Raw genomic sequence first — 24,087 nt, 5'->3', positions numbered from 1 at the left:
TTAAAGAAAAAACACTTAAGCAAAATATGGTCTGGTCAAAGTGTCTGAATAATTTTTGGCCCCAAATTTTAATATATTTTACTGGTGGTCCACTGTATGAAGAATTTCTGGGAATAATGTGTCATATTTTACTTTGTTTTGCTATCCTCCTTACATAAATGAATTATAGTGTCATACACCCACTAGTATAAAAAACGAAAAGAGAGAGAGAGAGAGAGAGAGAGAGAGAGTCTGAATAGTTGACCATCTGGATGATCCAGAGGAGGAATGGGAGAAGGTCATGTGGTCTGATGAGGCAAAAATAGAGCATTTTGGTCTAAACTCCACTCGCCGTGTTTGGAGGAAGAAGAAGGATGAGTACAACCCCAAGAACACCATCCCAACCGTGAAGCATGGAGGTGGAAACATCATTCTTTGGGGATGCTTTTCTGCAAAGGGGACAGGACGACTGCACCGTATTGAGGGGAGGATGGATGGGGCCATGTATCGTGAGATCTTGGCCAACAACCTCCTTCCCTCAGTAAAAGCATTGAAGATGGGTCGTGGCTGGGTCTTCCAGCATGACAACGACCCGAAACACACAGCCAGGGCAACTAAGGAGTGGCTCCGTAAGAAGCATCTCCGTAAGAAGCATCTCAAGGTCCTGGAGTGGCCTAGCCAGTCTCCAGACCTGAACCCAATAGAAAATCTTTGGAGGAAGCTGACAGTCCGTATTGCCCAGCGACAGCCCCGAAACCTGAAGGATCTGGAGAAGATCTGTATGGAGAAGTGGGCCAAAAACCCTGCTGCAGTGTGTGCAAACCTGGTCAAGAACTACAGGGAACGTATGATCTCTAATTGCAAACAAAGGTTTCTGTACCAAATATTAAGTTCTGCTTTTCTGATGTATCAAATACTTTTGTCATGCAATAAAATGCTAATTAAATACTTAAAAATCATACAATGTGATTTTCTGGATTTTTGTTTTAGATTCCGTCACTCACAGTTGAAGAGTACCTATGACAATAAATACATACTTCTACATGCTTTGTAAGTGGGAAAACCTGCAAAATCGGCAGTGTATCCATCCATCCATCCATGCATGGTCGGGATGTTCGAGGTGGAACGAGGTGAAGAGAGTGGGATCAAGTACATTGTCCCGAGGGATCCAGGAAATGCTCTTCTAGACCGTACCCCTCCAAGTCAATGAGGTACTCCAGGCGGGGTCCCCGTCGTCGAGAGTCGAGGATGGCCCGTACCTGATAGATGGGTTCTTCTTCGACGAGCTCGGGAGGAGCACCACTTCTTCACCCGAGTCTGTGGAGGAAGGCAACACAGGGTCAGTGAAAGGCATAAGAAGGGACACATGGAATGATGGAGAAATGCAAAGATTTGGGGGTAGGGTTAACCGGTAGGTGACTTCGTTGATCTGCCTCTGGATGGTATATGGGCCTATGTAGCGGGGACTCTTACGACAGTCGTAGACGGATGTCCTGGGTTGATAACCACACCTGCTGCCCTGGATGGTATTGGGGTGTGTTGGCTCTTCGGGTGTCTACGTACTGCCTGCTGTAGATGGACATGAGCGGTGTCCCACACCCTCTCTCTCTGCTGGAACCAGTGATCAACAGCTGGGACATCTGATTGTTCCCCAGACCAGGGGAACAACGGTGGTTGATACCCTAGAATACATTGAAAAGGGGTTAAACCGGCAGTTGACTGATGGAGAGAGTTTTGGGCATATTCAGCCCAGGGTAGAAACTGGTTCCAGCCGTTCTGATTTTGGTGGCAATATGACCTCAGGTACCTCCCGATTTCCTGTATCTTACGCTCAGTCTGGCCGTTGGATTGAGGGTGGCATCCGGATGTCAGGCTGATAGTGACTCCTAGAAGGCGAAAGGAGGCTCGCTAGACACGGGAGATGAACTGAGACTGTCTTCGGTCTGACCAAAATGGCGAAATACGTGGGTAAATAATGCTTCAGCCGCTTCAAAGGCCATAGGAAGGCCTTTCATAGGGATTAGCTTGCATACCTTGGAGAATCTATCAACCACAACAAAGACGCAGGTCATGGCATTTGAAGGTGGCAGGTCAGTCATAAAATCAATCCCAATGTGAGACCATGGACGTTCGGGGCTAGGTAGTGGTACCAGCTTTCCTTCGGAGAGGTGACGAGGTGATGTGGCAACGGCACAGACTGAACATCCCTGGACGAATCGGGAGACGTCCTGGGTCATGGAAGGCCACCAGTAGCATTGACGGATGAGCGAGAGGGTTCGCTGGCTACCTGGGTGTCCAGAGCCCGGAGAGGAATGTGCTGATTCCAGAAGCAACAATCTACAGCTGGTAAGTTCATACACCCTTCCTTCTGGACCTCCCGGCGGAGCAGGTTTGGTGAGCATGGCATGGCTAATCTATTCGTCTAGGGCCCACTGAATGGGACTTACCACCATGAATGGAGGGAGGGTGGTCTCCGGAGGTTGGGTTTCGGGATCAGAGTAATAGAGACATGATGAGGCATCAGCTTTGCAGTTCTCGCTTCCAGGTCGGTAGGTGACAAAAGTCAAAAACGACTGAAGAAAAGTGCCCAACGGGCCTGACGAGGATTGAGTCTTTTGGCTTCTTGAAGGTATTCCAAGTTCCAGTGATCCGTAATGACTTCAAACCTGTGATTGGCTCCCTCAAGCCAGTGGCGCCATTCTTCTAATGCTAGCTTGATCACCAAGAGATCACGATTTTCCACCTCGTAGTTTTGCTCCGCCAGGGACAGCTTCTTTGAAAAGAAGGCACATGGATGGAGGCGTTGCTGTTGCACACCCTGCCGCTACGAAAACACCGCTCCAACTCTGGTGGATGAGGCATCCACCTCAACGACGAATGGAAGGTTGGGGTTTGGGTGAGTGAGGATAGGAACGTTGCTGAACGCTTCTCGTAGGTGGTTGAAAGCTCCGTGGCTGATGGTATCCAGGACAGAGACTTGGGCTGATGCTTGAGAAGAGAGGTGAGCTTAAGAGACTGTAATTCTTGATGAAGCGGTGGTAGAAGTTAGCAAAACCAAGAAAACGTTGAAGTTCTTTTACCGTGGTAGGTTGAGGCCAATCCATGATGGTTTTTACCTTCCTCTGGTCCATTCTGATGCCCTGGGGTTCGATGACATAACCTAGGAATTGGACAGAGGTTGTGTGGAACTCGCACTTCTCGAGCTTGAGGTAGAGGTGACTTTCTCTTAGGCGCTAGAGGACCTGTTTTACCTGGTGGCGATGTTCCGAGGGATTACTAGAGATGCTGAAACATTCGCTGACACACTGCAGAAGACAGATGGTAATTATCCACTTGCATAGGTTCAGGTGCTGGAATGGCGACAGGTGGAACAGAGGGCAGAGGATGCAGCGAAGGAGACATGGAACAGGCGTTGAGAGATGCGGATGGTTTTTGACATGAAGTTTTCTAGTCCTATGACATCGTCATGCACAATCATCAGTTGTTTGATCTCAGGATTTAGACCTTGACGGAACACAGAGAGCAAGGCAGTTTCATTCCATCCACTAGCGGCCGCTAAAGTACAAAACCATATGGCATATGCGCTGACGGACTCCTTTCCTTGATGAAAGGTTAGCAACTGATCATGAATTGACAGAGGTGAGACATTTTGACCAAAAACTTCCTTGAAATGGGATATTAAAGATGATAGTGACTTGATGACTGGGCTTTCAGAGTTCAATATTGATTGTGCCCACTGGAGAGCACATCCCGACAGGAAAGAGATGATGAAGGCCATACAGGCTTTATCATTGGTGAACAGGTGGGACTGCATCTCAAAGTAGAGCGTGCACTGAAGAATGAATCAGCTGCAATTCTCCGCCTCTCCTGTGCACGCTGGACAGGCCATGGGACCGGCCAAGGCAGGTGGTGAAGAAGAGGTGACTGTCTGCGGAAGCAGGGACTGATCAACTGCCTGGACGAGATCAGCGAATGTGTCATTGCACGCTGTATTATGCATCTTTGAAAGTCTGGTCTTCTGTCACACTCACAGATAGAAGCAGACAAAGATATTAACAATCAACACAGTTTATTTGCAGGATGTAATAGATACAAGATCAGATCATAGAAATGGTAGGCAATTCAATCAGTTTGCGTGAATGGGACTTATCCGTGCTGGTGATGGTGGAAGGGATCCGGGCTGGTGATGACAGTGGACGGTGCTGGTTGATGATGAAGGAGGAAGACAAACGCCAGACTGGACAGAGACAGGAACAGACGAGGATCCGGATAACAGGACAGACGAAAACAGGATACTCCGATGAGCAATACTAGAAGGGCAGGTCATTGAACAGAAGGGAAGAAGGTGAGTGTATTTAACCAGTGGGGATGATGAGGTTCAGGTGATTAAAACTCGGGTGAGAGTGAACGAGTGGGTGGAGCGTGATGATTGGTTGATTGAGGGAGTGACGGTGTGGCTGAGTCCGTGACACATACATACTGATATATTTGTTTATGCACAATCTTTTTTATTTTTAATAAGCCACACTAAGAATGGAGATTGGACGGTAATTTCCAGGATCATATCTATTTCCTTTCTTGTATAATGGAATAACCTTGGCTATCTTCATGTTAGATGGGACTATACCCTTTTCTAAAGAAAGACTCACAATAAATGTGACAGTTGGAGATATAATATCTGCAGCATCTCTTAAAAATGTAGCTGGAATACCATCTAGCCCAGTTGACTTAGACACCTGAAGATATTCTAACATATTAGTAATTTCATCTACTGTCACTTTAGTAAAAATGAAAGAGTTAAACAACACTCCTTTTTTGATACAATTTCTTAACAAAATCAATTTCTTACATCCCCTTAGACAGAGGGAGCTTATCTAGTATTAACTGTAAGTTTGAGTTTATGGTTAATAAAGACTGCTGCGTATAGATCCGGTTTCCTCTTTGCTGCAACCAGACCTATGACACTTAACAGATTATTAGTTAAAGGGCACCTATTATCCAAAATTCCCTTTTACATGGTGTTTGAACATAAATGAGTGTTGGCAGTGTGTGTAGACAACCACCCTATAATGATAAAAATCCACCCAGTGCTTTTTTTTTAAACCTCATAAATCATAAATACTGTCTCAGAACAACCTGTTCTCAGATTCGGGGCAATGTGACATACTTTTGCACAAGCCCCTCCCATGACTGTTGACAGACACTGCCGTTGTAGCATAGACCCGCCCTGAGTGAGCTTTACACAGTCAGCCATTGTTTCGACGCTGGAGCAGCTGTAGACAAGAATCTCTCCTAAGCGATTTAGGTGTTTTGTAGTTGGACGTAAGAATGAACACAGAAGTCGTCATTTACTCTCGTTTTTCCTCGAGGATGGATCTGTACCAACTGTTCGTGATCCAGCTTATAGTCTCCGGGGTGATAGGCCTAAAGTTACTTATCACAGCAGTAATGGAAGGGAGAGCTTGCACTTTATTACAGTTCGTCAGAGTTGTTTTACGGACATAAAGTTGACCAGTTCATTAAGCACCCACTGAAAATGCATAAAGTCTAGAGGTCGACCGATATGGTTTTTTTCAGGCCGATGCCAATCTTTTGAAATCCGGGTCGGCCGGTGGCTGATAAATGCTGCCAATTTATTTTGGCCGATTATGTGCTTGTTTTTAACCTCTATTTGAAAGATAAAATGTAACACAAATAATTACTTAAGATAGACAAGATTTCTCAACAAAAACATTTATTGAACACTTGACCAATCTGCACTTGTACAAAAGACAAAAAGACCGTGAGATATGTTTGGTAATTGTACCTGAATGAATTGAAAATTAATTTGCTACATTTCAGATTAATATATTTGTTTTCCTTAAAATTTACTTAAACACTTTGCAGTTTGAATGATGTCTTGTATAAGGGTCAATGACGTATAAGGATTTTCAACAGGTCAATTTTAAAATACAAAAAAAAAAAATATCTGTTGCAATTGTTCAAACATTAAGGATGTTGTGTACACCTAAATTCATTAAAAAAATTCAATTTAAGTGATTTTAGTGTTTTTTCATCTAGATGAATTGTCCGTAGCCTTAAAAAATGTCATGTGGTGCGACTGTGATTTATCTTAAAATTAATTAATTTCCTTAACATGCTTAAACATTTTTTTTACAAATTCTTAGTAATTAAAGTGTTTAGAAACCAAGTTTTGCATTTCTTTTGAGTTTTTGTAAATAATGATCTCGTTTTTTGGTCTATAATTTCTGAGTTGCCTTCTTAAATCTAGTTAACAGACTTACTTTTCCTGTAAATCACATAAAACTGATATAAATGTTTTAAAAATATAATTTACTAAAGCATACTGTATCAGTGATTCATATTTCAGCCACAGAAATAAGATATTTTATTTTACATTTAATACAGTGATTGCTTTTATTGGTCGCACCACATGATAAGTGGTCGCTCCAAATGACACGAAGACCTTATATAGTTAAAAATCTATTTAAAGAGATCAATGAACAATACATTTTATACAAAAAAATTTGTTTTAAACCAGATTTCATACAAATTTCACAGAATTTTCCTGAACATAAACTTTTTTTGTAAATAAAAATCACATCAAAAACACAAGTGCACCATTTCTTTTAACTTGACTTAGAATTTCTTTCTAACAGATAATAATGTAATAGATATAAATTATTTCATAAAATTATTGTATACAGGTAACATTTGGGGTCAATAGTTTTTTTAGGTCATACCACATGACATCCAAATTTGGCAACTACATACCTACCATTACAAAGGTTTATTTCGGTTTATGCTTAAGCCGTTTATGACTTTACTCCGATAAAGGAAAACGGGTTCATGCATTTACACGACCACATGCATTGTGATAAATACCGTTTTGGCGCTTGTAAATGTGACGTGACAGAGCTAGCAGCACGTGAACCGATCATCTCTACTAGCTAATAGTAAATAAACACGAACACTGTTGAAAGTTACAGTACAACTTACCGAAATGTATTTTCCTTATACATGATATCGATCAATCAGTGTTTTTCATTCGTGGAAAGAGGTCAATAAAACAGCTGGAAAACAATTATGTCACATAACATTTACCTCAGGAAAGCCATTTAATGACCATAAAATGGGCTATAGCATGTTAGTTGGCTAGAAAAAAAGAGCTATAGAGAGTATTTTGCTAAATATGTGTGTTATATTACATATTTATTATATTTTTACTTAACATATTTTATTTTACTTTTATTAAAGTTATTATAATAAAAAAATGCATTATATTTAATATTTATATATATACACATTTAATATACCTAATATTTATCCAAATGAGTCAATATTAAATCAAATCACAATAATTTAATTGAAATCGTGAAATTTGTGTCAAGCAAAAAAAAAAAAAAAAAAAAACGTAGCTTACCAGAAATTGTACCATGTAAACATTGTAACATGTTGTCACTAAATCTAATAAAATTCACTTTAGTTTGACAATCACAATACACTTATGACAATACCCAACCCCCCAAAAAATATATTTACAAGGTAGATGTAAGCAACATCTTAATAGGTCAATATAAGCCTTCTTTATTTTTTTAATTATTTATTATTGTTTTTTTTATTAGTGACAGATTTGGGGAGAGGATATATTCCAAAACATTCTGAAAATACAGTATGAGAATTAACTGCATAGTTACTAGAAATGTTTACCTTGGATATTATACAATTTGCATGCATACAAAATCATTATGCGGGTCATTGTCTTCTCAGGTGTGAACCACATCATTATTCAGGACCATTCAAGCCTCCATGAATATTGCCTTTACAAACAAAAAGTGTCTTACAAAACTATAAATCAATGTATTGTTTTATGTGAATGATTAGGCAGGATGATTTTCAGATCATTTTGAAGCAAAAACTCTAGGCGACAACATCCAAGTCAAAAGTCTTGTGGACACATATTTAGGATGTGTTTTGTGGCCTTATTTCAGAATTTTTCATTTTTTCAATAACCATGCATAAACATTATTCTCTCAAAAATGCAAACATGTACATACATGTTGCTCACATATTATGGTAGCCCTGTTTGTGCTAAATAGAGTGTAATTACACCTTTGCCATTAATGTGTTTATAAGCAACTGAAAAAAGCACAAATGTCAGGGCATGTCAAAACATCTCTAGGACCCCAAAAACACCTCAGACCCCAGAGGGTGTTGTCTTCGATGCGTTGCGAAATAGCATTCAGAGTATTCGTGAACATAGACAGCTTCTCATCCAAGACTTTATTAAAGCATTCCGTGACTTTGCGTGTAATTTTGAGGGAGTGACCACACTCGCATGTACCTTGTGGACCTTTTTCAGTCAGAAAAGTACCTCCGTCCTTGCTAGACATGTTGTTGCTCCGAAATATAACGTCAAACCGATGTGAAAATAATTTTTTGTATGGATATAATTCGAAAGATGTCAAAATATGCAGGAGCTAGGCCTCCGTGCACCCTCTCAGCTCCGTGACGTCATCAGTCAAACGCTAATTTTAATAAAGATAATCCAGGTACATGTTAACCACATTTCATTATCATTTAGATTAAATGATTTTAAACTATTTTAATTTAAGTTTTCAAATCAGACATTCACTATTTATGGAATAAGATGGATATATTGTGATACTGATTCAGTTTTATTTAATATATTAAACAACACATTTAATTTTGATCTACATTTTTTTTTTAAATGAGTTTGAAATTTTTAAACATTCTTTCCAATCTTTTTTCTCTTGATTTTATCCATGATTGAGACAATCACAAATGCTCTGACAGGAGGACTTTTATTTTGGTGTGTTAGTATTACGTCATAAGGCTGCACCGCGCTCCTGCATCTGTGATTCTGCTGAAGAGAGGTTTGTGTTTTTAACCATTTAAAGTGTTTAAACCAATACAACCTGTTCGTACTATTATATAGAGAACTTAGAAGTGAATTAATTATTTCTGAATGTTACATTGCAATGTATATAATAGTATGAATGGACATTGGTTTGCATGAGTAAAGCGCATGAATAACAGAAAAGCTGCGTCTCAGTTCACTCCCCATATTGTCAATCAGTTTATCGTATAAATCAATTCAGTCACTAGCCAGGTGTCCATCCTTGTTAAGGATTTTCTGCGACAGATATTTTTGCGCTTCAAAATGTTTATGTACATAGCTGATGGAAATGCCATTTATGACATTGATGATATTTCTCTTGTATTATTTTTCCATTTAACATTAGCACATAAATTCTATATCGATACTTCAAATATTAGCAGTAGTTTGGGGAAAAAAATGTGTCAAGAAAAGCTGCTTTACCGCAAATAAATGTGGTGTCACGACAGAATTAGCATGTGTTCGTGTTTTTGCTCCCGGTAAAGCTTCGTTTCTCTGTAGTTTAAATGTGCATTAATAATCTATTATTATTATATTATTAAATTGTATCTAAAATAATTTTCATACTGTTGGTATTTGTTAAAAACAAGATTATCCTAATTAATTATCCTAACATCTTATCCTTATTTTTGAAACTTTGTCTAGCGTTTTTTTTTTTTTTCTCCCCTGATTAGGCTATAATGTATAAAAATGATTGAAATTGAATTTTTAATTGTCAATAAATTAAATTAAAATAATAAAACATTATAAGACTACACTGAAAAATTACAACTGCATTAAATGATGTTATGAGATTGTTTTAAATATATTGAATATACACAGTGCTCAATGTGGGCATCATTTATCTGCACAATATGATTGTGACTGAAGCCCAGTTGTTCAATTTTGTAAGAGTGGCGTGCGAATCACCGTAAGGTGCGTTCACAAGCGCGCTCCAAAAGTGTGATAAGTTATTGTGATGATAAGATTTGCACGAGCCATTCTTGTGCGACGCTGATGATTAAAAGTGTAACCCATTTAATTCTATTGAGAATGTAGTAAAACTCTTCAAAGAAAGCACATCATGATCTAAAACAGCCACTAAAAATGATCTTTACTAGAATTGATCATTGTATTTATTGTGTGTAAATTTTGACAAATTTGTATAATTTATAATAATCTGTTAGGGGAATAGATTTTTCACTAAATATTTATATTACAATTGTGGCATATTGTAGTGTTAGGGGTTAACAGTTTAGGACCCAAGGACCAGATGTTTGAAAGAAGACCCGGAGTCAGAATTATAAAAAAATTGAAGAAAAGTTTTACTGAATATAGTTTGCAGTTTCATCAGCAGAAGTCAGCTTCAAGACTCACACAGGAGTTCGTAGGCCGCCCCACTTACAGTTACAAAGATCACAGCAGTTATACCATTTCCAAGGTCTAAGCTACATCATTGCTTACAGGCTGAATGATTCTGATTGGCTAAGAAATTGATAAACATAGTAATTTTCCACACATATACAGATAGACAGAAGCATATCTCCATAGATAATGCCGCTGACACTCGGACCCTGAAGTTAGGCACGTCGTGACCTTCCAGGTCGCAGATTTGGGTTGCTGGGTGCCAGCATGTCCCGAACAACAACTCAGTCAGTCTCCAACAATGCCAGTGGTTCCTTAACCTGTAAGCAAGAAGACTAACACACACACACCCGGCACACATCTTTTCCAAGGTTGGATTTGGCCAGGCTCTAACTATAAACAGGAGTCTCGTCTCAAAACATCAAGATAACAAGTTCTTTCTCTCAGGATAGGACACTTTATCCTAAATGGAAACTATAGGCTTTAACTGACAAATGGTACCTTAAACTATAGACTTAAATGACCCCTATGTGTTTTAACATGTTGAAGACCTTTCTCAAACACAAAACCAGTCCCTATTTAATTTCTGGAAGCTGGGATAAATAGGCAAGCAATGTTACTGCATTCAAATATCAAATACTGACATTAATGAATACATGAAAAGAACATTTCAGTAATCACACTGGTAACTTCTATAACAAAGTAAAATCTTCAGAGAAGTCATTCAACTCATTTGATATTTAGAAGGAAAAGTATTGATTAATACCTTGATTATAATCACTCATTACATATACATTGAAGCAGCAGTGGATTCCAATCCACTCCCTTCAGTAGCAATAGTTTTTAAATGTGTTGCTATTTTTCATAACAAATGCTATAGATAAATAGAAAGGAAAAAAGTGAACATTGGCCATAGCATGGTAATGAGGAGCCATGGATGATCTTACTTGTAATTAAATCCTTATTGTAACAAATGCTATATTTGAACAATGACAAGAGCTGTTACTTACCAAGTAAGAGTTGTAAAGTCTGGACCTTCTTGATTTATTGACTAAATTGGTTTTCCCCAATGTGTAAAATGTGTTCTGCTAATTCAGATATTCCAAGAGATGACAGGAAATGTACATGTTCAGCTTGAGAGAATTTTAAGTAAAGACAGTCTGGATTATTTGGATAAATCATCTGCAAAAAATACACAAATAAATAAACTTCACAGGGGAGCATGCCCTGGGTCCCTGTTAAACAGTTTACACTTCATCTTTAATTTTTTGTTATTGACGTTTTAATCAGGCTACTTGTCCAGTCGGGCAAGCGTTAATGTCGAGTCCTGCATTGCGTTCTCAGCCGAGTCAAACCACCACTGCATGTTCAAGGCGTTAAAGATTGTACAAGGACTGAACATTTCACTGTGCCAATCTTTTTATGGACCATAACGAGCTGCTCCACTTGACCGTCGTCTTCTGATGTTCCATAAGTAAAGCAGTAGCCTAATTTCAATCGTCTCATTTCTCTGTACAGTTTACAAATATTTGGAATGCAAAACAAACTATATCATTTGTGATACGCAAAATTATGCTTAGCTCAAAGGCAGGTTTTTTTTTAGCAATGCAACAAAACGTATGCAACAATTCGTTTTTTAGGGGTGACGTCATCACACACCATTTTATCGGGTAACAGGTTGGAGACGGCAAATTTCTCAAAGTTTTTTGCGCATATATTTACTTAATAATTCTGCATAAAAATTAATTGGGAACATGACTAACTGAGAAGTAAGAGTGGAGAAACAGCTTTTCAAACCAAAATGAACCAAATGATTCAGTGATTCGAATCGCAGCACGCTGACGACTTTTACATTGAGTAATGTATTACATGTAATGTACAAAATTCAATAATATCAAGAATAACTAAACAAACTGTTTGTATATTTTATGTTCTTAATTTGTAGTGCTAGTTTTGAGTGTTGTTAGTCTAATCAGATCATTAAGTCCATTAACTCTCTCTGACTGACTCTCTTACCAGTGAACTGAACTACTGAACTAGATCTGATTGAGACGCACTCAGAGATTTAGTTTGCATTTAATTTCTTCCGTTTATTTTTTTCTCATCTACAACAGGACAGAGAGTCCAAACACACAGAAAACTCCTGATGAAGCGACTGAGATCCATGTGACGCACTATTATAAAGATGGCATATATTAAAGAGGAGAGTGAAGACGTGAAGATTGAAGAAACATTCAGTGTGAAACATGAAGAAACTGAGGAACAAACAGGTCAGTTTCATTCTCAAAGCTGATCTCACTCATTTGATCCATATTTAAATGTCCAGCTCTACAGAAATGCATGATATTTTTGAAGAATCACTAAGAGCGAATTTACATTCTATTCCATAACATGTCGAATTAAATCTTATGTATCATAGAAATAGCCTAGTCTTTCTATGGTCCCCACTTCCACCGAGTTTGATGAATTGACATGAAAATTGAAGGGTTAGTTCACCCACAAATGAACATTGGCATTTAATCTCCTTCCAAAACCAAATGAAGAACACAAATTAAGATATTTTAAATGAAATCTGAGAGCTTTCTGTCCATCCATTGACAGCTACGCAACTTCCACTTTGACGCTTCAAAAAGTTCATAAAGAGATTGTTAAATGAATCCATCGGAAGAACAGACATGATCATAATATGATAAATTGAATTCAGTCTTTTGTTCACATAGTATAGGCTAAACATTCATCCACTCACACATCAGGTGTGGTGAACAGTAAAGCATGTTCGCTTGCCGTGCGAGAACCAATGGGGTTCATTCTTGTGTGTTACGCAACACGTTTAACATCGTAATATACATCTTATACATAATTCACCCGCTATATTGCTTAATATACCCAATTTTCCATGTATGCTAAAGGCCGCCGACACACTGACCTGATTGGTTACAACATATTTGTGATGTAGAGATATCAAACTTTTTTCACTGCAGTATTAAGGAGAAAATACTCAGCAATGGTTTTGACTTATGAATTTGCACATGGTTTGTCTTGAAACATTAAAAACACCACATAAGCCCTATTCGGACGGGATTAACTTTACAAGGGTGGATGGAGTAATGTAATTTTACCACAGGACGTCTAATATTAATGGCCAATTCGCACGGGATAAGATAGCTCAGTAAAACTAGCAGAAGTGGAGGAGTAACTCGATTTACGCACCTCCGTCATCCTCCTGTTGTCATGTGAGTATTGTGTTGAGGTTATTAGAATACAAGCCAGGCTTATTTTGGTTAGTCAGACTTATTGTCGGTGGATTCTGTTTCATAAAGCAAACTTAAAATAGTTCAAACTCAGTTACTCTGGCAACTTATGCTGGGAATCTAACCTGGTCCAGGGCAGGCTAACTGTCAGGCTAAGCCTCAGTTGTTACACAGAGCCTCTAACACTGACCAATAGGAACACAATGACTGACACTCTCTCCAGAAATTAATATACAGTACAGAAAATCAACTTACACTGATCAAAATTATAAACGCAACACTTTTGTTTTTGCCCCCATTTTTCATGAGCTGAACTCCAAGATCTAAGACTTTTTCTATGTACACAAAAGGCCTATTTCTCTCAAATCTGTCTAAATCTGTGTTAGTGAGCACTTCTCCTTTGCCGAGATAATCCATCCTCCTCACAGGTGTGGCATATCAAGATGCTGATTAGACAGCATGATTATTGCACAGGTGTGCCAGAGATGTATGAATTCACGAATCATATAAATTATATATCAGCTAATAAATGAGCTTTTTTTATTACCTGTACGTTTGATTGCACTATTTTATGTCATCGTAATGAATTACGATGATTTGGTGAGTTAACGCTGCGCAGTTTTACACGTTTAAAAGAATCGTTCTAAAAGTACATTTGAACAAACCCACAGTATTTGCTAATGGCTAAATATTTTTGTGCAACATTTAATTTCACTGCCAGAGGTTTGGTCACCAGACTTGATAAAAAAAAAAACAAAGTGCAATATAATTGTATGTATACAATAAATAATTTATATTTACTTATGCGAGAGCAGAGTATCTATCAAGTCCAAGTTTGTCGCGAAGCTCTCTCCATCCTGAAAACACCACGCCAGTATTGATCCTTGTTTTATGTCTCTGTTTCTCCCAAAGCCTGCTTGCCTCTGGAGAGTACAGAAAATCCACAAAAAACCCCCCGTAAAAGTAGATCCACAATCAATAATCATGAACCATGATGACTGAACAACACAACAGCGGCGTGTGAGATACTATATATATCTGGGAGAAAAAATTCACTAACCTAATTTACAGAATCGATATTGATTCAAATTATATTGCTTTATTTTTGCCCATGCTTATAGATGGGTTGCCATAAGTCAGCCACTTTCGTTTCAACAGATGATGAAATGTGTCGTTATCTTTGAGTGTTGAGTGACGTAATATAAGTGGAAGAGTGAAAGCGTCTTGAAACTGAATGCATTGAAAAGCACTCGCACGACGTGCAACGCTACTCATATGCTGAGAGAGAGATAAGACAGTAAAGCTGCACGATTCATCTTTAAAAGACTGTGATCTTGATTCAAACACCCACCAGATCTTCTTCCATTTCGTCTGTCTATAAAACCTTTGACAAAATTCAAATCTGTGTTGGCGCTGCCGCTGACCCAGAGAGAGTCGTCATGAAACGGCAGTCTTTTCCTCATAGTATTATTATTTCTGTGATACAATAGTTCAAATTATCATAGAAGTACTGGGTTAAAAGTTTAAAGTTCAAATATAAACACTGATGTCTACGATAGCGAAAGAGCAAATCAGCTTTGGATAAAAACTTGGTGCTTAAAATAACGCATTTTTCGATAAAAAATTTTTTTGACAGACAAGTGACTGTTAAAAAATGAATTTGTTATTGAATAATTTATTAAAGAGAATGTAGTACTGTATGATGCTTCTAAAATAAGTCAGACAAATTTGATGAATTGTTTTTGTAAATATGACTCACACTTATACAGACTGTACATGATGTATAAGATATGATTTAACTTTTCCCCATGGTCTAGTGTAAAAATAAAAGAAAGCCAAGAAAATCGCAATATCGAATCGCAATACTTGTAGAATCACCAAAAAAATAAAAAAAAATAAATAAATAAATAAATCGCAATACATATCGTATCAGCACCCAAGTATCGTAATAATATCGACTCGGGAGATGGGTGTATTGTCCCAGCCCTAATATACATACATACATACATAGATCCCTCATTAGCAGCTTACGTTAAGGGCCCATTGAAGCGGTCGCTAATGAATTCATCTATGTATTATATCTATTGTTTCTACAAGCGGAAACCAAGGATAGCGCGGATATTATGTCATTGATATGCGACAATGACAAGGGACGAGCCATTATTTAAAACTGGTATTTCTCTGGATCTACAAATCCTTGGGAACTTTTGGGATAATGCAAGTACACAACTGCATGAAATATATCATAAGTGGTGCAAGTGGTTTTTGAAAATTTTATAACAAAAATCTGACATATTTGACCTTTAAGAAGAGGATCTATGACCTCTGGAAGCATCTTTTTCAGTAGCTTAGTTGGTATAGGGTCTAACATACATGTTGTTGATTTTGATGATTTAACGAGTGTAGACAATTCTTCCTCTCCTATAGCAATGAATGAGTTGAAATTTTCCTCAGGGAGAATACAATGCACTCTCTAATGCGATACTGTAGTAGACTGTTGCATGGTTATAAATTTCCCTCTAATATTATCCACTGTATCAAAAATACCTAGGGTTGTTTGTTTTCTTCTAAGAAAATCTGAAAATAACCAGACCTAGCAGTTTTTAAAGCCTTTCTGTATGCAATAATGCTTTCTTTCCATGAAATGCAAAGAACCTCTAGTTTTGTTTTATTCCAGCTGTGCTCAATCTGTCTGTGTTTAAACTGTTATATGGTAGGGGGGCGCTATGATATCTTTTACAAGAGTACTGAATCTCCTGATCAAAACACATGTGAAGATGCAGAAACAAACAATATCATATTTAATCATATGCAAATAATGCGATCAACATTAAAGGCCCCCTGAAATCAAAATGTACGTTTTTTTTTTTTGTATGAAGATGTTAGCCTTTAGGTTATGAATGAGCTGGTGTGTTCTAAACCAATGACAAAATTCACATTTAGGAGATATAAGCATTCAAACTAACAGTACCGCCGGCATTCATTTGACACGCGGTTCATTCATTCATACAACCACTGATAAACATATTCGGTTTTGATTAGGAAAAATAAACGATACAAGTGCGGATTAGAACCCAGAACCTCTGACACGCTTGGCAAGAGTTCTACCACTAGACCATTAAAAGACACAAGCTATATATGTGGAATTCTCAGCACTAACAATATACAGTATATTAGTAGATCTCATTGAAATTGATTTCTGGACATCATAATGTAATTTTTTTCCTAAATTTTTTATTGTACACACATATGGCTCGTTTCCACTGAGCAGTACGGTACGGTACGGGACAGTACGGTACGGTTCGGGTCTGTTAACCATGATCTGGCTAGCGTTTCCACTGCCAACAGTACCCTTACTTGATAGGCGTGGTGTTTCGATCGACGTCATTTTCGCGCGAAGAAGAACATAGTAAACTACAATGGATGACATACAGCAGATCTTGTTCTTGCTCCTCAACATGTTTGTCACAAGAAGACAAGCGCCGACATTAGGCTTTTCTCAATATCAAGTACGCAAAGTTTGTACTTGCCATGTGCGACTCCTACATCGCGTTCTTAAAAGCGTCACTCAGCTCGCTCTGCTACTCCGGTTATCTCTGTTACTCTGTATGTACATTTTAAGCAACAATAAAACGAAATATGTTATAAAACACCACTCTGCCTCTTTTCGTTTTCATTTAAATAAATTAAACATTATAGGGACACAAATGTGGTTCATGCGCAACGCATATTGATTATTCACTGCACGTTATTCGTTATTCTATTTATAACAAAACGAAATTTAAAACACAACCCTAATGTTACCTCTTTTCGTTTAAATAAAAAAATAAATAAACATATTTCAGGCAATATATGCATTTGTACAAATGTTGCAATAAACATCAGTGATAATCTTGTAATAAAAAAATGACAAGAAACCATATTTCTTTTTGTAAAATTTCAGTTTTATCAATAATAGCCAATATAAAAGTTTAAGTAAAAGGTACAAGAAGCTATACAATAAGACATAAAGCAAACAATTCAGTCAAATGCAGCGCTCTAGTCTAACATTACAACAGTAAAGTTAAATACAAATAGCCTATAAAGTTAATATGAAACTAAACTTAGCCCTCAGCCAAAACGATTGACAGGGAACGAATTATATATTCACGAGACCAAAGACCGTTAGGTCTACACAAGACGAATTACATCTCATGTTTAACCACTACCGTCAGCGGCGAACGTCAGAAGAACTAGCCTAGCCGAGGAAAGGCTCATCCAGCCGGGAAACATGAGCGCCGAGCGCCCGCTGACCGCATGGATCTCACAACCGGGGGGAAAAAAAATCATCTTTATAAATAAACCACAGATTTGAGCTTTAAACAACTACATTCTCGCCTGAAAAACTCTTAAAATTACATTTCGTGATACAGTAACAGTAGTATTATATTAAACTGTATATTAAAAAATGGCGCTTCTTATGTTGTCATTCCCATTGTAGCACACGCAAGTGACGATTCTCTGTCAACCAATCAACGTCCTGCAGTGAGTCTAGCTCCACCTTTTAGTACCGTTCCACTGTGCTAGGTACCCCAATGGAAGGGTACCTAAAAAGTGGTACGGTACGGTTCGGCATTTTGGTACCATTCACAACTTTTGATAGTGGAAATGCAAATAAATGCGTACCGTTCCGTACCGTACCGCTCAGTGGAAACGAGCCAACATTGTGCATATATCTGATTTAGCATTGTATACTGTTGCAACCTCCTTCCCCCCACACCCCAGTCCCACCGACATTTTAAAACAAAATTAAGCCACTGATTGATGTGTGTTTGGTTGCTCTAGATTTCTGTTTGTTTGTTTTTAAGCAAAGGGTCTGTTCTTTCTTTTGATACATTGCATGTTCAGAAATTCATACAACAAAATATTCTGGGGAACATGAACATTTTGTGAAAATGATCAAAAAGGCTGTTTTTTTTTTCTGTTTTTTTTTTTTTAAACGCTGGTGGGGAAGGAGCTAAGTACTCGTGATTTTCAGCCATTCAAAGCTTTGTGAAATAAGCAGAATTTTCCAATTGATACATTGTTAACAGTTACACTGCCGTGCAAAGGCAAAAGACTGTAACTTCGTTTTTGGTCGAAAATGAGTTATTTATATTTTTGGCACATTCAAGACCTTCTTTATCATGTGGATAAGTATCTTGAATCAATTCCGTTTTTTTTTTTCGAGAAAATAATGATTTGTCTTAACAGTAACTTCCAAAAGCCCGTGAGAAACCAAGGCAGATCACCGTAACATCAGTTACCGCTCTTTGGCTTTGTTTTGGAACGCTCAAATTGAGTTACGGTGCTCTGCCTTTGTTTAGCCGCGCGTCAATATGAAGTTACTGTGCCCGTGTTCAATCAAATAATGCTACCTACCAGATTGTACGGTTATCTGCCTTTGTTTTAATGTCCATTAAAATTAAAATTAAAATTACGGTGTAGCCTGTGTAGCCTACTTTGTACAGCTGCCATCAGTCGCTCTAACTTCTGATGTCCTCAGAGCGGTCAGAACATTTAGTATGGTCTGAACCCGCTCCATCGACAAACGTGCGATATCGATCGCGAAGGATTATGCAGAGTTGACAGAAAAACGTTACACATTGCCGTATCAGATGAATACAACCAAGAATTAAAGCTTGACAAACTAGCTGGCAGAGTGCCAAAACTTCGCCTTCAGCCCCGCCCTAAACGCGGTCGAGTCAACGCTGGACTATTATGTCTATGGAGGTATTTTGTCATGTCAAATGTATTAATAATGCCATCAGAATGCAACCAAAGCACAGGATAGCAATAAGTAGATGGCTATAAATAATTGTAAATCATAAAAAAAAAAAAAGCCATGATCACTATATTTTATACAGGTGTGTAGGCTACTATAATGTTTTTGTTAATGGTGATCAGCAACTAAATATTAATAATGTGGAAGTTACTGCCTTTTGCCTTGGCATGACTTCTCACTTTTTGCTGACAATACAAAGGCAGAGTACAGTAACTTTAAAATAGTGGTCAAAAGTCAAGTTTGAGCTCAAGATTTTTTTATGTATATAATTTCCATTACTAAAACATCTATTTGCCAGATTTCCAGTGTCCTACCTATAATTAATTTGGCGGGACAACTAAAAATCTTTGAAGTCATTTTTCTCAGTTCCACACTCTAGCGACTTAAGGTCTTTTGCCTTTGTAGGGCAGAGTACATGCCTTGAGATCAAGCATCTTATGTTCAGAGGGTTTTGGTCCAATAATTAATTCTTTTGTTTTGGCCGAATTTAATTGAAGAAAATGACTAGTTATCCCTTCTGTTGTGTCATTTATACACTCTGCTATCTTGGAGAATTAAGAAGTTTTGTCGGTTTGTGAGGAAATGCAAAACTGAGTATCACTGGCATAACAAATAATAATAATAATATCTCTCAGGGGAAGCAGGGAGAAAAGCAGAGGACCTAATACTGAGCCCTGTGGTACTCCATAATTGTATTTTATAATATTTTAGACATAAATGGCACATTTGAAATGGGTCTATAATTATCTTCTCCTGGGCAAGGTTGGTTTTGTTTTTTGATAACTGACCGAACATTTTTAGTCTAGAGTTAACAATATTGTGAAGAGGTTTTGAGATTGCATGTAACACTTATCGTAGTAGCTTAGTGCGTATAGTATCTAACATACATGTTGTTGCTTTGATACTGTTGATTTTGATGTGTGTTGCTTTGTACCATTAAACTGGGCTTAATTTATATTTGTCTCTTTTTTTGCCTTAGACCTGATGGGACTGAAAGAGGAGGGTCAAGAACTGAATGAAACAGAAGAGAAAAACCAGTGTGATAAACAGGATGATCTTATTACTGAGAAAAAATCATTTAGTTGCTCACAGACTGAAAATACTTTACGAAAAAGAGCAAATGGAAGTTATTTGACCTGCCAACAGTGTGGAAAAAGTTTCAATAGAAAAGGACATCTTAAAGTCCACATGAGAATTCACACTGGAGAGAAGCCTCACACCTGCCAACAGTGTGGAATAAGTTTCACTCAAGAAGTAATCCTTAACAGGCACGTTAGAATTCACACTGGTGAGAAGCCTTTTACCTGCCAACAGTGTGGAAATAGTTTCAGTAGGGAAGGAAGCCTCAAAAGCCACATGAGAATTCACACTGGAGAGAAGCCTTACATATGCCCTCAGTGTGGGAAATGTTTCACTCAAAAAGGACACCTTGAAAGCCACATGAGAAGTCACACCGGAGAGAAGCCTTTTACCTGCAAACTGTGTGGAAATAGTTTTATTCAGAAAGGAAGCCTCAAAAGCCATATGAGAATTCATACGGGAGAGAAGCCGTTCACCTGCAAACTGTGTGAAAATAGTTTCAATCGAAAAGCAAGCCTTAAAAGCCACATGAGAATTCACACTGGAGAGCAGCCTTTCACATGCCCTCAGTGTGGAAAGAGTTTTACACATAAACCAACTTTTAATAACCACATGAGAATTCACACCGGAGAGAAGCCTTTCTCCTGCAAACTGTGTGGAAAGGGTTTCATTCGAAAAGCAAGCCTTAAAAACCATGTGAGGACTCATACTGGAGAGCAGCCTTTCACATGCCCTCAGTGTGGGAGAGGTTTTACATATAAAACAACCTTTAATGCCCACATGAGAATTCACACTGGAGAGCAGCCTTACACCTGCCCTAAATGTGGAAGAAGTTTTAGACAAAAACCAACCTTTAATGCCCACATGAGAATTCATACTGGAGAACAGCCTTACACCTGCCCCAAATGTGGAAGGAGTTTTAGACAAAAAACAACTTTAAATACCCACATGAGAGTTCACACTGGAGAGAAGCCGTTCACCTGCCAACAGTGTGGAAAGAGTTTTACTGAAAACGGAAACCTTAAAAAACACATGAGAATTCACACTGGAGAGAAGCCGTTCACATGTGATTAGTGTGGAAAGAGTTTTGCATGTAAAGTAAACCTTGATTCACATTTTTGATCAGTGTAATAAAAAATTAAACCCCATTTTTGTTCATTTTGTGGGAAGTGTTTAAATTGGCACAAGAAAATTTAGGCTACACTCATGCCGCAACTGAAGTTATAGGGATTGTAGTTGATCTGTGATTCGTGCGGGCCAGCTTGATCCCCGGATTGGAACGCATTGTGATTCGTGCATTAATTGCAAAGTTTAACCATCATAGAGTGACTGTTTATCATTTGCATGTACTTTGAAGTCCTGTCAGTTTTAAGCATCAACTACAAGAAGACTGGAACTCGCACTCTGTTTTCTGTCCGGACACAGCACGTGAACACCGAATTCAGTTCTCTTTCTCTTCCTTTTGAGCTTGAACGGACACTTGCTCGCAAAATTAAGTCAAAATGCCCGTCTCTGCGAGTATCCTTGTAAACAGTTGGTCATGTGTTGTAAACAACTGAGAAAGAAAACGGATGCGTATCATTGTTAGATCCGTGCATTCGTCTTAAAGAGACAACAGCCTAATATCCGCAGCTGTTTGTCACCAATGTTAATCAAACATCAAAAGAGAATCACTTTTCTAGCTTTTAACAAAGATACATTTTTATTAATTTATTATTTAATTTATACAGTAAAGTTATTTTATATATTTTTTTTTTTCTGTTTGTCCAATATCGTGCAGCCCTACAAGACGGGCATCAAAATACTAGGCTCTTTGTCCATTGGATATATGAATTGTCACCTGTAATGAAACCAATTATTTTCACCGTATGGAAGTGGGAGTCATCTACACCTTCCGAATATATGAAATATTGGGTATGAAAAGTTGTCTCTCTTGGAGTAATGTTCTAAAAAATAAACTTGTTCTGTTGATCAGAATCTGTTGCCGGTTTATTATTAGTTTAAAACAGTGCGAGCGCAGTCAGTGCATCCAGACTGCAGACACTTTGAATTTGTGCGTACAGAGAATGGCATTGCATCGGGAGCTGACTAGCAAAATACTGAAGTAAGTTTGTATTCGAAGTCAAAGATATAGAGACCAAATGTCTATAACCAACCCTGGAAATGATACAACGTAAATGACAGATTATACATAAAGTTATATGGGATACACTTTAAAATGCAATCAAATAATGCAGTGCAATAGTCAGAGAATGCATAAACTGTCAATCAGGACTTGAATATGGCCACTGGTGGTGATATCTAGAAGCAGGTTCCAGCTAGCAGTCTCATCGCTGATCCTAGGTGCTTCTAGCCTATTAATTAATCAAAAGTAATTAGTTATTGCAGCTTAACCCCCTCGCACAAGTATTTGTCGCACAATCTGCTCAATATTTCACATCTGCGATCTCAATCTGTGACACATATGCAATGTCTAATCCTGCTTACTTTTTGAAAATAGATATTATTTAATTACTTGCCTCATAATGCATCCCACAGACATGAACTGAAGCAGTGGACTTATCTTCCTGATGCATCTGGGAAGACAAGTCATGAAGTGATGCTTAGTAATGAGATTTCTTCTGTAAAGTTCTTTAAACAGTGTGTGGTGTTCACAAATGTTTTGGATCAGGGATGGGTAACTTCGTTCCTGCAGAGTTTAGCTCCAACCCTGATCAAAACACAAGCTTTCTAGTAACATTTGATTAGCTGGTTCAGGTGTATATGATTAGGGTTGGAGCTAAACTATGCAGGACGGTGGCCCATCCCCGCTTTAGATAAACTATCATGTCATCTGAAATGACTGGAGAAAACACAATATTTAATATCTGCTGTAAAAGCAGCAATAAGCTCCAGTGTTCATTTCCTACTTCAACCAGACCATTTCAAAAAAATTTGAGTCAACCCATTCCCAGCTTGTTTAAAGATAACTATTGCTGGTCAGTTTTTACGTTCAACATAACCGTAGTTGAATGAGTAAATTCTATTTGCAGTCTACAAGGACATAATTCTTCTGTCTGACAGATCCTCAAAATGCAATATATTTTCTGACTGTCCTTCTCCCTTCAATATGTCAAGCATTAGATCTACTGCATAATGGACTACTTGCACTGAGCCTCGTTACGTACTTCCATTTTGAAATAATACGACTCACTTATTTCCGTTATGGATACTTTCAATGTGCTTTAATCACCAAAGCCAGACATTTTAAGAGACAGGAGAAGAGATGTTCTGATGATTAATGTTTACTGGCCTTCTTTTTTCTGAACACGGCCTTGAGGTGGTGGTATTGACATTGATAGACTTGAGACCGATCTAGGGGTTCTTGGGACTCGAGTACAGGATCAGGGGAGTTCTGAGCCAAGCACGTAGTCTGACAGGTGGAAGCCAAACTGAGGACTATGCCAATGGACCAGTCAAAAGTGTGTATTAAACTGGAGGAGCCAGGGGTGATCGAGGATAACAGGCAACTCTGTAGACTGTATTAGGTGAAAGCACATTCTGTCCTGGTGCTGGTAAATGCAGAGAGAAAGAAGAGACGTGTGGTGGGATATTTTCCCAGGAGCTAACAGTCTTCCATCCAAGGCTGTCACAGTAAGGAAGGCAGAAAGGGAATTAGTAGGGATCTGGAAACTTTTGGCCAAGGAAATATCCATGAAGTTCCCGGCCGT

General features: G+C 38.1%; 1 protein-coding gene across 1 annotated transcript; it reads left to right on the top strand.

Annotated features, from left to right (window-relative positions):
* The first annotated feature begins 8,811 nt into the window (after positions 1-8,811).
* LOC311290050 (uncharacterized protein) lies at positions 8,812-21,585 on the top strand. The gene is made up of 3 exons (XM_084408354.1): positions 8,812-8,876; positions 12,358-12,513; positions 20,277-21,585. The coding sequence occupies exons 2-3, from the start codon at positions 12,429-12,431 to the stop codon at positions 21,449-21,451; spliced, it is 1,260 nt and encodes a 419-aa protein (XP_084264480.1). The 5' UTR covers positions 8,812-8,876; positions 12,358-12,428; the 3' UTR covers positions 21,452-21,585.
* Positions 21,586-24,087: the final 2,502 nt, after the last annotated feature.

The sequence above is a fragment of the Rutilus rutilus genome, assembly GCF_951802725.1.
Source record: "Rutilus rutilus genome assembly, chromosome: 4".
Lineage (NCBI taxonomy): Eukaryota > Metazoa > Chordata > Actinopteri > Cypriniformes > Leuciscidae > Rutilus > Rutilus rutilus.
The sequence above is the reverse complement of the archived record's forward strand: the minus strand, read 5'-3'. Positions and strand labels throughout refer to the sequence as shown.